This window comes from Molossus molossus, unplaced genomic scaffold (assembly GCF_014108415.1).
Source record: "Molossus molossus isolate mMolMol1 unplaced genomic scaffold, mMolMol1.p scaffold_m16_p_15, whole genome shotgun sequence".
NCBI lineage: Eukaryota > Metazoa > Chordata > Mammalia > Chiroptera > Molossidae > Molossus > Molossus molossus.
Window position 1 is genome coordinate 68,549,981 of NW_023425350.1, and position 14,344 is coordinate 68,564,324.

The window sequence follows — 14,344 nt, forward strand, 5'->3', positions numbered from 1 at the left end:
ACAAACTTGGCAAAAGAGAATGAATGATTACACATGGTTCCTGTCCTGGGGACCTCAGCGATGATTTGGCAGAGAGTGCACACACACACGCACATGCACACACACTCACACACACACACTCACACTCACACACACACACTCTCACACACACGCACATCCTCCATGCCCACGGCAACTTGGCCAGGCCAGGTGTCCAGTGAGGTCCTGCCCCCTGGCCCCTGCGGCCTCTGAGGTCTGGGATCCTGCTCCCGTAGGTTTGCCTGAAAGTCGGGCAGAGGTTTCCTAACAAGAACTGAGAGGTGGGAAGAGGAAGGCGCTGACGTCAATGGCACCTTCTCTGTCCTTGTCCCTGTGTGGTACATGCATTCCGATCACTCTATTTAGTCCCAGGACAACACTGCAGGTCACTTTGGTGGACCCTGTCCTCATCACCCGACCCCTCTTACAGGCTGGAGGACTCCATTCCCAGGTGTCAGCCTTCCCTGGAGAGAGCCACTCACCCAAGTGTTATCCATACTCTTCCTGTCCTGTCCACCAGCGGGGAAGATGTTTACTGACAGCTCTGTGCGGTTGCCAGAGAAAGTACCTCCCATAAGTAAACCCACAGTCACTCGTTAGTGTTGGGACTACCCCTCTCGTGCAGAGATGGCCAAGGGTTCGGCGAATGTGGGAACTCCACTGAGTAGGGTGCGGGTTAAGACAGGCTCTGGGCCAGTGTGAATCAGAGGGAGAGCAGCCTGGGGGTCCGGGGAAGAGGGGGTTTGCATCCTGGCTTTTCCATCTTGAAGGCTGCATGCACCCAGCCTCCTTCAGGTCTCCTGGCCAGAGGGTCCTCGAGGGCGCTCTTGCGGAGGTCTGTGCTCTTTCCAGGGTGAAGACCTGAGCTGCAGAGATGAACTACGCAGCTAGAGCAACATACCGACTTGCTGGAGCCAGACTGTGAGCTGCTGTTCCCTCCCTGTCCATGCAGCCAGCCACGGGAGAAGCTGTGCCTTCCCATCAGAGGGCAGGGGCAGGCGCCGTGTGGGGTGAACCAGCCCGTGGGCTGTTCTGCGGGACTGGAATCTCGCCCCCTCATTTGGCCGGGAGCGGATTGCAGACGGGCAGCTCCTTATGAGTTTGCTCCCAAGACAGCTGGCGGCTCACCTCCCATCTGCACAGTGACCTAGCAGTTGTTCCTGCTTCGTGGAACACAGGCCAGGCAACCTGCAGGGGCCCGTGGGGACGCTCCTGGTGCCTGGCAGACAGCGGGCAGGCAGGCTGGCAAAGCTTCCTCAGTGCTGGACTGAAGGAGCCGGGAACAAGCCAGTGTTTTCTTCCCTGCCTCAGATCGACCTGTGGTCCTCTGTCCCCTTGGCTCAGGGCGTCTGCAGGAAACCACAGCGGACTCTGCTGGACCCTGACCCCCGCTCCCCTGAGGTGGTCCCGCTCAGCCCCGATTCCACTGCCGGGTGGGAATTTGGATGAACTAATTCTAGTGTATCTAAGCTGGGAGAAACCTTAAATACCTTGCGGCCAATCTCACCGTGATGTGCAAGAGGAACGTACCCTTAGTGTAGCCAAGGACACACAGCTGGCCGGGGCAGGGCTGAGCCGACTCCCGGGGCCGGTCATGGCCAACTCCCCTCACTGAACCTTATGAGACATTCAACCCCAGCCTCTGGGGCCCCGTGACCTCCCAGGGCAGGTCTCACTCCGCTGTTTTAACTCTCAGTTCTATATCCTTGGCGCCAGCCTCTTGCTGAAAGTCCAGACCCGTTCTCAGACACGTGAAGACTCCCCAGAGGCAGCCCGACGGAACCCGTTGCCGTGCTCGCTCCTCAGCCTGCACTGCCACCTGTGTTCCTGTCCTGGCCAGGTCCTTGGTGTGGAGCGTCACACAGCCCAGACGGTAGCCCCAGGGGAACTTGCTCTGGGGACGGACCCGAGGCCGCTGGGGTGACTGGTTTCCCCGGTGGACTCTGGGGAGTGGGCAGGAGGCTTGGACGTCTGACGTGTCTGTCCTCATCCGATCTCTGCTGTCCACGTCCCGGGACTGAAAAGCCTCTCTCCCCAGCGGCTTAGTCTCAGGATGGGTGTTAGAACCCAGTTCTTCCCGAGGCTGAAGTGGAACCTGCTTCTCCTGAAATTCCACAGGACTCACCAACTCTGAACATGGTCCCCAAGCCCCAGACCAAACACCTTCTCTCCTCTTCTCTAATCCAGGCATCTCCAGGGCTCAGGGCTGACCCTCAGACCACCCAGGCGCACGCCTCGTGGTGCTCCCCGGGGGACCCCACGCACGGTGCTCAGAGGGATGGGATGGAGGAGAACCACACTGGAGTCCTGGCAGTGAGGCTATGCCCGCTGTGTGGACAGCCACGTCCCCGGACCTCCTCCCCAGCTCCTCTGTGAAAAGAGGTTCTGTTCCACAGCAGCGTCTCCCCTCCCCCGGCCACGACGCCCGCCCTTTCTTCTGCCTCCCCCACAGTTTTCTCTGGGTCCTCCTCACACCCCTGCTCCTCCTGGAAGTGGGTTCTGCCTGGTCCTCGCTGGAACCTGGGGCTGGGGCGGGGCGTGGGGGGCTCTCTGTAAAACCAGGGGACTGAGCTGGGCGGCCAAGGTCTCTCCCTGCCCACATAACCTATTATGCAACTGCATCCGATTAACTTCATCACAGCTCTGGTTTACCTTACCCCACCCAGCGCTTGTTTCATAAACACTAGGTCATCCGGTTGAATCAACACGCAGTGAGGACAAGAGTGGGCCAGGGGAGGCAGATGTTGATAGGAGTTGGCAGTTCTTTCAGAAACAGGCAGAGGAAGGGGTCCTTTCCCCGAGAGTGACTCATGTGGGTGCAGGGCAGGTGGGGGGTGCAGAAACACTCAGAAGGAAAGAGCCGGAGGGGTTAATATGCTCCTACCTCTTGCGGGATTTATAGTCTGGGCAGAGATCAAAAAAAGAAGGATTGGAGGACAATGGGGCGCAATGGTCATTTGGCCAGGAGCTCAGGACCAGGGTTTGCAAGCTGCCCACATTCCAGCTCTGAGCCTCCGTTCCCTCATCTGCAAACAAGAGACTAGGAGCCTGGAAGTGTGGCTGAGCTGCCTAGGAATGCAGGGTCCCAGGCACAGCCTGGGCAGGACCACCTTTCAGCTGATCCCCCGGCGACAGCGACGCTGCGCACGCGGAGGGGGGCGGAGCTCGCCCTGCACAGCCAGTCGGTGGCTGCAGCTGAGGCGGCCAGGCCGGGGTCAGACTGCTGCGCCACACAACCACCCCGGACGCTGGGAAGCCTCGTGTTCACGGGGCCTTTCTGGGGTGACAGCTTAGCCCGCACGTTGACTGAAGCAGTAGTTATCTAGATGCAGATATCTGTCAAAACTCACACATTTTAATATATTTATATTATCTCTCAGCATGGTTGATTTAAAAAGAAAACCCTCGCTACACCGAAATCATTTTCTTAGCACAAAGCAGCAGTAAAGAGAACGCTGTGTTCAAGGACATCAAGGAAGTCATCAGAGTCGTCTCTCCCCCTGAAGAAGGGCTGTGCCCAGGCACAGATGAGAGGTGGCAGGTGCTCTGAGGGTACAAATCAGGGTTCCTTTACCTGCATGGCAAAATATTCCCACCTGCCACACACACACACCCACACACACACAGTCCATGCCAATTAGGTCACAATTTCTGGGTAGCTTTAAGCCTCTCCAGGTAATTCCAGTGGACGGCAGGCCTGAGGACACTCCGGAGCCTCAGCAACCCCTCCCTGTGGCTTCATCGGGACCCCGAGTGCCCAGCAGAGTGCAGACAGCATGTGACCCGGTATGTCCCTGAGTAACTTACAGTCTGGTCTGGGACACCAGGCAGGGGCCTGCATGAAAAGAAGTTAGATTATAACTGAGGAAGGGCCACCCCCACAGCTGGAGGAGTCCTCGTCACCCACAGAGTGGCCAGGGCATGGCTGTCCCGAGGTTGAGAGCCCTCCTCCTGGTTCCCGCCCACCCTGACTTAAGCAGAGGCTCAGAGAGGTTGCCCAGCTTCCCCAGGTCACACAGCCAGGAAGGGAAGAGTTCAGGCTGGCTCCAGAAAGTGCCACAAGCCTGCCGTCAGGTGGCGTGCTGAGATCTCCCCACCTGCCGCTTTGCCAGAACCAGGCACTAAACTGTGAGGTGCCCCCACCTGGAACAGGAGCGCAGAACGTGAGTTGAGAGCGGTATGTGTGTCGGGGTGTCTCGGGTGATGTCCGCCGGCGTACAGAGTGGCTGATTGGAGGGTGCAGGAGCCTGGTGCCCCCTCAGGAGGACCCACCATGGGCGAGGGGAATAATTCATCTGCAGGAGGCGAGGGCAGGGCAGCCCCGCGCCCCTCCTCCTTCGCCAGGGCAACGTAGGACGTCAGACAACACTGCGGAGGCCTCATTATTGGGCTGCTCGGCCATTGTCCTCCAGACAATGGTTCCGGGCCCTGGCTTTGTGTGGGGCTGCCAGCCAAAGTTATTAACCCCAGGAGCTGCCTTTGAAGGACATCCGAGGGAGGGGTGAAAGGTCACCGGGAGCAGTGCAGGGAGCGGAAGTGGGAGGGAGAAGCAACACAAAAGAGAGGGATGAGCCCCGGTGCTCCTCCCCCTCCTCCCTGGGGAACCCCAAACAGCACTGGGCCCACAGGGGGGTGTCAAGAGGAAGTTCCTGCTGCTGCTGCTGCTGCTGCTGCTGCTGCAGAACCTGGAGGAGCAGGGGATGGCCGAGCACCCTGATGGGCCTCAGAGGGGTGCATGTGGATGGGACGTGGGCTGCAGGGGACGGCCGAGCACCCTGACGGGCCTCAGAGGGGTGCATGTGGACGGGACGTGGGCTGCAGGGGATGGCCGAGCACCCTGACGGGCCTCAGAGGGGTGCATGTGGACGGGACGTGGGCTGCAGGGGACGGCCGAGCATCCTGACGGGCCTCAGAGGGGTGCATGTGGACGGGACGTGGGCTGCAGGGGACGGCCGAGCACCCTGACGGGCCTCAGAGGGGTGCATGTGGACGGGACGTGGGCTGCAGGGGACGGCCGAGCATCCTGACGGGCCTCAGAGGGGTGCATGTGGACGAGACGTGGGCTGCAGGGGACGGCCGAGCACCCTGACGGGCCTCAGAGGGGTGCATGTGGACGGGACGTGGGCTGCAGGGGATGGCCGAGCATCCTGACGGGCCTCAGAGGGGTGCATGTGGACGGGACGTGGGCTGCAGGGGACGGCCGAGCATCCTGACGGGCCTCAGAGGGGTGCATGTGGACGGGACGTGGGCTGCAGGGGACGGCCGAGCACCCTGACGGGCCTCAGAGGGGTGCATGTGGACGGGACGTGGGCTGCAGGGGACGGCCGAGCACCCTGACGGGCCTCAGAGGGGTGCATGTGGACGGGACGTGGGCTGCAGGGGAGAGGACTGAATTTTGTGGGGAGAGCAGGAGGAGGTAGCAGAGGCTGAGCTTGGGGCTTCTCTACTCCTCAAATTCGTCAAACGCCCCGATATCCCTGCCACCTGCTTGTCCCCAGCCCCGCAGGGAAGCAGTGAGATGGACAGGATGTGCTGGCCCAGGGAACCCTTGGGTCTTGGCGGTACAGGTGAGGACACCAAGGCTTAGGGCTGCCCAGGCCACAGACAGAGCTGGAGAGGTTTGCGTGGTCATTTAATGACCACCTGGACAGGGACACTGATGTCCAGACAGGGAGAGGACGACACCAGGAACAGTCCACTGATGGGCAGAACTGGAACCTGGTGCTGGGTCCACTCCCGCCCTGGGGAGAAACTGGGCCCCCGACATTCAGCTGCAGGCTCCATCCTTGCCCCAGACTCCCGTCTCCTGGGTTCCCATGGGGGTCCAGGCTTCCTGGATAATCCAAAAGCCATGGCCCCCCTAAAATGCCAGGCCCAGGGAAGAGAGCCTCGTTCTGCGTCCGGAAGGAAAGAAAAGTAGTCAGTGCCGTTCTCAGAACAGCCACCACCCACACCAGGCCGGCCCTGCTCTGCCCGCCCAGCGAGAAACACCCGGACCAGAACCTGCACACAGAACAGAACCAGAAGGTCCAACACTCCAGGTCATGAGGCCCACAGAGGCCGTGGCTCGTCCAAGGTCAGAGGGGTCAGGGCCAGATGCTGGTGTCCTTCTCAAGGCCTCTCCTCTGGCACCACAGAGACCGCAGGGGCGACCGGCGGGTAAGCCAGGGTCACCACTCCCTTTGTTGGCACACGTAGGGGGTTCGACAGGGAAGGCAAATTATTCCATTCGACTCTCACATTTAAGGTCATACATTTTTTAAAATTAAAATTAAAAAACGTTTTAGTTCCATGTTGCTCGGAAGAGAGAAGAAATAGAAAACACCTACATGTGAGGATCCCACGAGGCTGGAAGAGAACAGAGAGCAGCCGCTTGGGGCCGAGGGCGGACTCCATCTCATCTTTCTTCCCACTTCCTCATCCCAGGTCCTGTCCCCCTTCCCTCTGTTCTCCGTGCCCACCACCCCCTCCTGGTCCCGCCCCACCCCGCCCCAGCTCCCGATCCCAGACTTCAGCCCGGTGCCCTCCCCCCAAGGCACACCCGGCAGCTTGCCGCCAGCTGCCCCTCCCACCCACCCAGCCCCAAGGAAGCCCAGCACAGACCAGGCCGCCCCGTCCTCGCCCCTCAGGGACCCTCCTGAGCCTGATGAGCTCTTGACCTCTCTCCCAGCCCTGGTTTGGGCTCTTCCTGGCCAGCTGAAGACTGCCCAGAGTTAGTGGCTAGCACAGCTAACGAGTGGGGTAAGCAGCAAGGGGAAGACCTTTTTAAAAAAATTTTTGGACAATATTATAGATGCCCTCCATTTTCTCCCTCCTCCCCCCTTTCCATCCAACCCCTGCCTGTGTCCACGGGCTCTGCATATGTGCATATATGTTCTTTGGCTAAACTGTTCCTGTCCCTCCCCGCCCCCGAGATCTGTCCGTCTGTTCCATGCAAGACCTTTATGTTAACAAACTCAACAGATCAAACTGAGGTAGAAGTGGAGTCTCTTCTCATTCTCTATCTCTGTCTCTAACACACACACATGCACACACACGCACGCACACACTGCACCAAAACCCCACATGTCCACGGTCATTCTGGCATCCCCCTTGTCTCTCCACGCCAAGGACACTCGCTCCCTGCCCGCTGCCTTAGGTTCCCTGTCCCTAAAACCCCAAAATACTGTAACTCTGACCCAAACTATTCAGCTTCTACCAACTGCAGCAGAAAATAGGGGAGACGTTTGTTCCCCCATCAGCGTGCTTCTTCCCTTCAGCACCCTGACCCCACGGGCACCGAAGTCAGGGGGCAAAGAGCCCGTGGGAACAGGGCTCAGCCCCGCGAGGGTCCCAGGCCTTCTCCTTACTAAAGCCCAAAGGCCAAACTTTTCAGAATTTGGTAACAGATTAAAACTCAAGCCAACAACAACAGGAGGAGATGGAGGGAGAGAAAAGCAAATGAAATGTTAAAAAAAATTAAGCAATACTTGCATTCTCATTAGTAGGAACATGTGAGATGAAGCACGTTATGTTATTAGGCATTCTCGCGATTCAGTAAACACAGCTGAATAAATTTATAAATATCAGCTTTAAGCGAGATTTAACGGGAAGCTGTTTATCTTCTGCCTGTCAGGCAGGAGGCGAGGCCCCCATGCGTCCCCCTGCAGCCGCCTCCCGCCTGGCCCAGGTGAGCTCCTGGGGTGGGAGGGGCTGCGGAGGAGGCCTGGGTGGTGCTGATCCGAGCCTCAGTTTCCCCAGCAGTGCGGCGAGGACTTGGGTGACCCCAGGACAATTTTTAACCTCTCTGAGTGAAGACTCCTTAACTGCACGCTAAGAAATCATCGCCAAACTCATACGGCTGCGGAGGGGACCACAGGAGTGACTGCGAGCGCCTGGCTCCCGAGAGGGGCGCGGCCACACGGCGCCACCACTTCCTCCATCCAGAGCTGGCGCTGTGGCCTCGATGGGAAGCAGACAGGTGGCAGCCGCAGGAGCCGGGGAAATGGAGAGGGGGCAGTGGTGCTGATCCTTCTATGCTGCGGACAGACAGGTGGGACTTGGTTGCCATGAGTCCATCTCGCCAAACCTCTGTTTCCTCCTATTGCATCCCAGACCCTGTCCGTGGGCTCCGTGAGCAAAAACGCAGATTCCAGAGGCCTTCCCTGAGCACGTGGCATCTCCCGGAGCCCTCAGGTCCCTGTGCCTGGACCCGGTCCATCCTGCGCACCCATTCACACACACACAGAGAATAAAATATTAAATTACATGTAAGATAAAATAGATCTGTAACCCTGGTCTGTCTTGCTGCATATAAACTGCTGCATCAAGACAAGGCAGAGTACAGACCCCCATAGTCACATACATACAAAAGTGGGCAAACGTAGGTTTACAGTTGTGAGTATGCGAACCAGTTTGTTCTTACTTATTTGTGTTACAACCGTAAACCTGAAAGAAGCCTTAAGATCCCAACAGAGTCCTTGAGAACAAAACATATACTTGGCGACCCCAAATGCTCCTTGTCTTCCCTCCTCCCTGTGCTGAGCGCTCCAGACACTCAGGATCCAGCCAGGACACTATCGCTCTAGGTTTCCCGAGGCGCTTTGCTGCCGGCCGGCGTGTCCACAGTGCGGCGGCAGGGTGCGTCTGGGTGCGGCTGAGTGCGGCAGGGTGTGGCAGGGTGCGGCTGGGTGCGGCTGAGTGCGGCAGGGTGCGGCAGGGTGCGGCTGGGTGCGGCTGGGTGCGGCAGGGTGCGGCAGGGTGCGGCGGGTTGCGGCAGGGTGCGGCAGGGTGCGGCTGAGTGCGGCAGGGTGTGGCAGGGTGCGGCTGGGTGCGGCAGGGTGCGGCAGGGTGCGGCAGGGTGCGGCGGGTTGCGGCAGGGTGCGGCAGGGTGCGGCAGGGTGCGGCGGGGTGCGGCTGGGTGCGGCAGGGTGCGGCAGGCTGCGGCAGGGTGCGGCAGGGTGCGGCGGGTTGCGGCAGGGTGCGGCTGGGTGCGGCTGGGTGCGGCAGGGTGCGGCTGGGTGCGGCAGGCTGCGGCTGGGTGCGGCAGGCTGCGGCAGGCTGCGGCAGGCTGCGGCAGGGTGCGGCTGGGTGCGGCAGGGTGCGGCTGGGTGCAGTGGGCAGCGGGACTGCATCCCCACACGCTGCAGGCTGGAAGCTCAGCGCAGCTTCCTCTGCCTGTCCCGGGAATGCCATCTGAGCCCGATGCTCTCCTTTCTAAAGAGAAGGTGAACAAAGGCAGGTAGCATGTAAGGGGGCCACACAGGGGCCCCTGGGGAAGTCTCCCAATGTCTCAATGGCTGCCTCCTTGTGGAGGAAATGAAGGGGTGGAAGCAGGTTATCTCTACAGTCCACTCCAGCCTGAATCTTTTTTATTTTTTTTGCATTTATCGTCCGAGCAGGAAGGAGAGGGGAAGGGAGAGAGAGAAACATCGATGTGAGAGAGACACATTGAGTGTTTGCCACCTACACGACTCCAACCAGGGCTGAGGACAAACTGCAACCAAGGTACGTGCCCTTAGCAGGTACCGAACCCAGGATTCTCTGGTCTGCAGGCCAACACTCTAACCGCTGAGCCAAACCCGCCAGGGCACAAATCATGCTCTTTTTTTTTTTAATCCTCACCCTAGGACATTCTTCCATTTTTTATTCAGATAGAGCTGGAGGGAGAGGAAAAAAGAGAGAGAAACATCGATGTGAAAGGGACACATCGAGTGGCTGCCACCCGCAAGACCCAACCAGGGCTGGGGACAATCTGCAACTGAAGTACATGCCCTTAGCGGGAACTGAACCCGGGTCTCTCTGGACCGCAGGCCGACGCTCTAACTGCTGAGCCAATCCGGCCAGGGCTCCAGCCTGAATCTTAAACATCACAATTATTATGCTCTCTGGCTGTGCAGGGAATGGGGGTTCTGGGAGCTGAGCTGCAGAGAAGCAGCATCCGCTGCTTATTTACAGATCCTTCAGTGCGAGTGGATTGGGTCTTACGGCTGAGATGAGCACCCAGGCAAATTCCAGCACACCCCCACCTTCGCAGGAAGCCGGCTGTGTGCAAGGCACTCTACAGAGGCTTGGGGAAAACATGCAGAATTAAAGTGCAAATCTTATATTCCAAGTCAAAAGGCATTCGAGAGAGGAAACTTGGGCCTCACTGGTTATGAAACTAAATTGTCTGCTACTTATACTTTTCCTGCTGTTGCTTTGAGCGTCTCAGCCAGCAGAGGCAGGGGGAGTCCATGCGTCCCCTGGCCTCAACAGCCTGCATCTAGAGAGGGGATCACAATCACGGCAGTAAGGACCTCTCACTGGATTGGTCCCTCCCACTCTCGCAGGTGTCTGTCCACGTTCAAAGTGCAGCAGTATGTCTGAACGTCTCGGAACAATTTCACAAAGACCTACACAGATGCTTGAAAAATAAGGAATGGGAGGATGGTGGTGTTTGTACTAGTAATAGGGAAGCCGGGCGGAGAAGCGAGCTGTTTCTTTGATCAGGGTGTGTGTGTGTGTGTGTGTGAAGAGGAAATGTCCCGCTTGGGATTTGCTACCTTCAAGGCTCTTCGGTGATTTCCAAGCGGCATGCTTGCTTTGAGCTCGGGAGACAGGCCAGAAAGAGATATGTGTTATCTACTTAGAAGAGAGCGCTGGAGCATGGAGGTTGGGAGTTGGCCGGAGCAGAGGGTGTTGAGAGAAGAGAACATGAGCCAGTCCCCAGTATTCAAATGCACCTTACATTGGAGGTGGGGAGCGCAGAGTCAGAGAAGAAGGCACACCTGGAATGATCCAGAGGTGGGAGACCGCAGGTGGCCCCAGGACCTGGGTGTTGGTTGAGCTGGCAGAGGGCTCAGGAAGGAGGGAAAGGTGACCATGACAAATACTGCAGGGCAGTCACAAGGACAGGGACTGAGAAAGGCCGTTGAATTTGGCACTGGTGACCTTCAGGGAACTGTGTGAGCAGCACAGCGTGGAAAGAACCTGATTACAGGGAGCCGAGGAATGAGCGGACCGAATAGTTAGGCAGCACTATGGCTAGATGGTGCCCCCTAAAAAGATATGTTGAAGTCCTAATCCCCGCTACCAATGAGCGTGACTTTATTTGGAAATAGGGTAAACAGTTAGTATGCAGTCATTAGGATGGGACTTTAACAATTTCAGAGCAGGACAATGGAAGACACTCTCTTGACCCCATCACTCTGAAGATGAGGCAACAAAGTTCTGCAGAGGAGTTAGGGATGAGCAGCTTCCACAAATTTACAACGCTGGCAAGTGGAGGAGTCCTTTCTCAGGAATTAGTTGTGTGTGTGTGTGTGTGTGTGTGTGTGTGTGTGTGTGTGTGGAAGCAGTGTAAACTTCAGGGTGAAACCCTATCTTCTCAGTTACCCACACCCATGGGAAATCATGTCGTGAGTGCAACACAAACTCTTCTCCCCCTGGTGGCACTGACCTGAATTACAGGCAGAGTCCAGCCAATGGAAAGAAAGCAGGGGACACCGTCTGGGGATCCCGGGACAAGGGCCCACAGCTCCTTCACGGGCTGGACCAGCTTCTCAGGGACTCGCTGTTTTCTTTGCCTCAGTCCTCAGGGCCTTGGGACATTTGTTGCCCTTTCCACTGCCCTTCTCCCACTCTGTGCTCCCCCCTCCCCCAGCTCCCTTTCCTGAGAAATGTACAGGAGCTAGGGAAAAAGTAACAAGCAAACCTCGTGAAACTGAACCGGTGTGGTCTGATCTCCACTTCTTTGAAGACTGAACGGAAGGACCACGCCCTCCACACACACAGATACAAAATGCAGGGACTGTTTTTTTCTTGTATTTTGAAAGGTGAGTCTTACCAGCCTCAGCTGCTGCCGTCCTCACCACCGCCATTCTTCCAGACTGGTCTCCAGAAAAGGCCTGTGACCCCTCCTCCAGATGACCCCTTGTCTCAGCCAGAATGTCAGCCAAAGCAGAATCAAGCATCGACTGGATTCCAGGGACATCCCTGCTGTCCCCAGACCAGCTGCTGGGAGGATCCGCTCTGGGAACTGATCACAGTCACATCCACAATGCCAAGAATGAATTGCTGGGCACGCTCTCCAAACCTCAGTCAGTGCTAGAGGCAGGCTGACAGCTTGAGGAAGTCAGTTTAGGACAAAAACGAAAGATGAAATTCTGCTTTCTGCTCTACCGGTGAAATCATTCTTTGAACAGTCTGCTGACAAAACACTCCTATGGCCAAGAGTAGTTTCTCAGAGCAGACAGGAGAGCGAGGCTAATACCAGCTCCGTATTGCCATGCGGCAAACTACCACAAGCTCAGCACTTAGAACAACAGACATGCAGTGTCCGACACTGGTGCCGGAGCTCGGGAATCCAGGAGCTCCCCAGCTGGTGGTTCCGGCTCAGGGGTTCTCGGGGGGTTTCCAGCAAGCTGTCAGCCAGGCCTGTGGTCCTCTGCAGGCTTCGCTGAGGCTGGACGATCTGCATCCACGATGTCTTCCTCACACACTTGTTGACTGGAAGCCTCAGGTCCTTGTCACATGGGTTTACACAGGGGGATGCCTGAGTGTCCTCATGACATGATAGCTGGCTTCCTCCAGAAAGAGTAACCCAAGAGACAGGAGGACAGAAGCCTTGTCTTACAACCTAGCCTTGGAAGTGACGTATCACTTCTGCCCTACCCTGGGTCACAGGAACCATCCCTAGTGGAATGTGAGAGGTGACGACACACGGGATGAATACCAGGAGGCAGGGATCATGGGGACCATCTTGGAGGCTGACTACTTTTTGGGTGGTAAACGGAATAAAACGTGTCCCTCCAGTTTATGGACTGGAACTAAAATTAGAATTACTCATGAATATTGTGGATAAAGTGGTTCATCAAAGTTCCCCTCCAATTAAGGCACTGTGACTCCGAGAATTTATTAAAACAAATCTTTTTCTCAGGAAACAACCCAAAGCCCACAATGGGCAACCTGATGGAGGCCAATCTCCAAGAAGGCCAAGCCTGGATTCAGGGGTCTTATCCAGGTTCTAGTTGCCTTTCAGATTGTCTTCCCCAACCCCCTAGTCTCTGGAACTGGAGGGTCTGGGTCCAAATCCTGGCCCCAACGCTCAGTTAGATGACCTTGGGTAGGTTTATTTAACCCATCAGAAACTTACTTTGTCCATCTATGAACCAGATCAACATAATTTCATCAACTGCTCATGAGGGTAATAGGAGATGCTATTGAAATATGCTCTGTGGCCCTGGCTGGTTTGGTTCAGCGGTTAGAGTCTCAGCCTGCAGACGGAAGGGTCATGGTTTGATTCCGGTCAAGGGCACGTACCTTGGTTGCAGGTTTGATCCCCGGTCCCAGATGGGGGCATGTGGGAGGCAACCAATTGATGTGTCTCTCTCACATAGATGTCTCTCTCTCTCTCTCTCTCTCTGTATCCCTTCCTCCTTCCTACCACTCTATCTAAAAATCAATGGAAAAATATTCTCGGGTGAGTATTAACATCAATAACAACAAAACAATAAAAATAAGAGGAAAAAAATAGTACTCTGTGGGTGGTAGCTGCGGCTCTTGTCTGCGGCTGTCTCCCTGTCCCCACTTCCTGCCGCACACTCATGGCATCGGAGACGGAGAAGGGAGGGCTCAGTCCACTCTGGGTTTGTGGCTGAGAAAATGCTAATGAGAGACTTCCATCTTCTATTTGGCAAGAAAGGGAATGAGCTACTGAAAACACACCTCAACACAAGTCCTGAGCTCACCCGTGCCCTCCCGGGCCGAGGGGTCCCAGTTCCAGAGCTTCACATAGTCAAGTGAGAGGGCATGTTGCCCGCTTTCCACTGGAGTTTTGCAGCAGGGCTGACATGATACAGCCCTGGTGTCGACACCCGGGAAAAACACAGGACACAGCCAGTGAATAAGAGGTCTGAACCCTTTCCACACTGGGTCCATATCTGTTTTCTCCTCTGTCTCTTACATGGAAGTCTGGCTGTAGCTCTGAGCCCATTCATTCATTCACTCATTCATTCACTCATTCTTTATTGAGTGTCCACTCTGCATCAGACACTGCATAGATGAAATCCCAGTAATCCCAGCACCCCACCCATGGTGCCCATCTCTGTCTAAGGAAGTGGAAGGGATCTGTAGGAAGGAAGAGCTAAACTTCCTTTCATAGAGGTCGGGAGCTGAGGCTTCAGAATCAGTCTGGGAAAAGGGACACTATAAGCAGAGATAAGCACCTCCTCTTCCTCATCTGTAAGAACTAGACTGCTGTTCTGCTGGTGTGGCTCAGTGGCCAAGCGTTGACCCATGCACCAAGAGGTCGCTGGTTCAATTCCCAGTCAGGGCACATGCCCAGGTTGTGGGCCCGATCCCCAGT

The 14,344-nt window shown here is 56.6% G+C and overlaps 1 protein-coding gene across 1 annotated transcript in view; it reads left to right on the forward strand.

Moving 5' to 3' along the window:
• The first annotated feature begins 2,301 nt into the window (after positions 1-2,301).
• PAX8 (paired box 8) overlaps positions 2,302-14,344 on the forward strand; it is a 73,843-nt gene continuing 61,800 nt past the window's right edge. The window contains exons 1-3 of the mRNA XM_036262442.1: positions 2,302-2,331; positions 4,131-4,181; positions 4,647-4,749. Coding sequence (XP_036118335.1) covers positions 2,302-2,331; positions 4,131-4,181; positions 4,647-4,749 — 184 coding nt within the window. The remainder of the gene's footprint in view (positions 2,332-4,130; positions 4,182-4,646; positions 4,750-14,344) is intronic.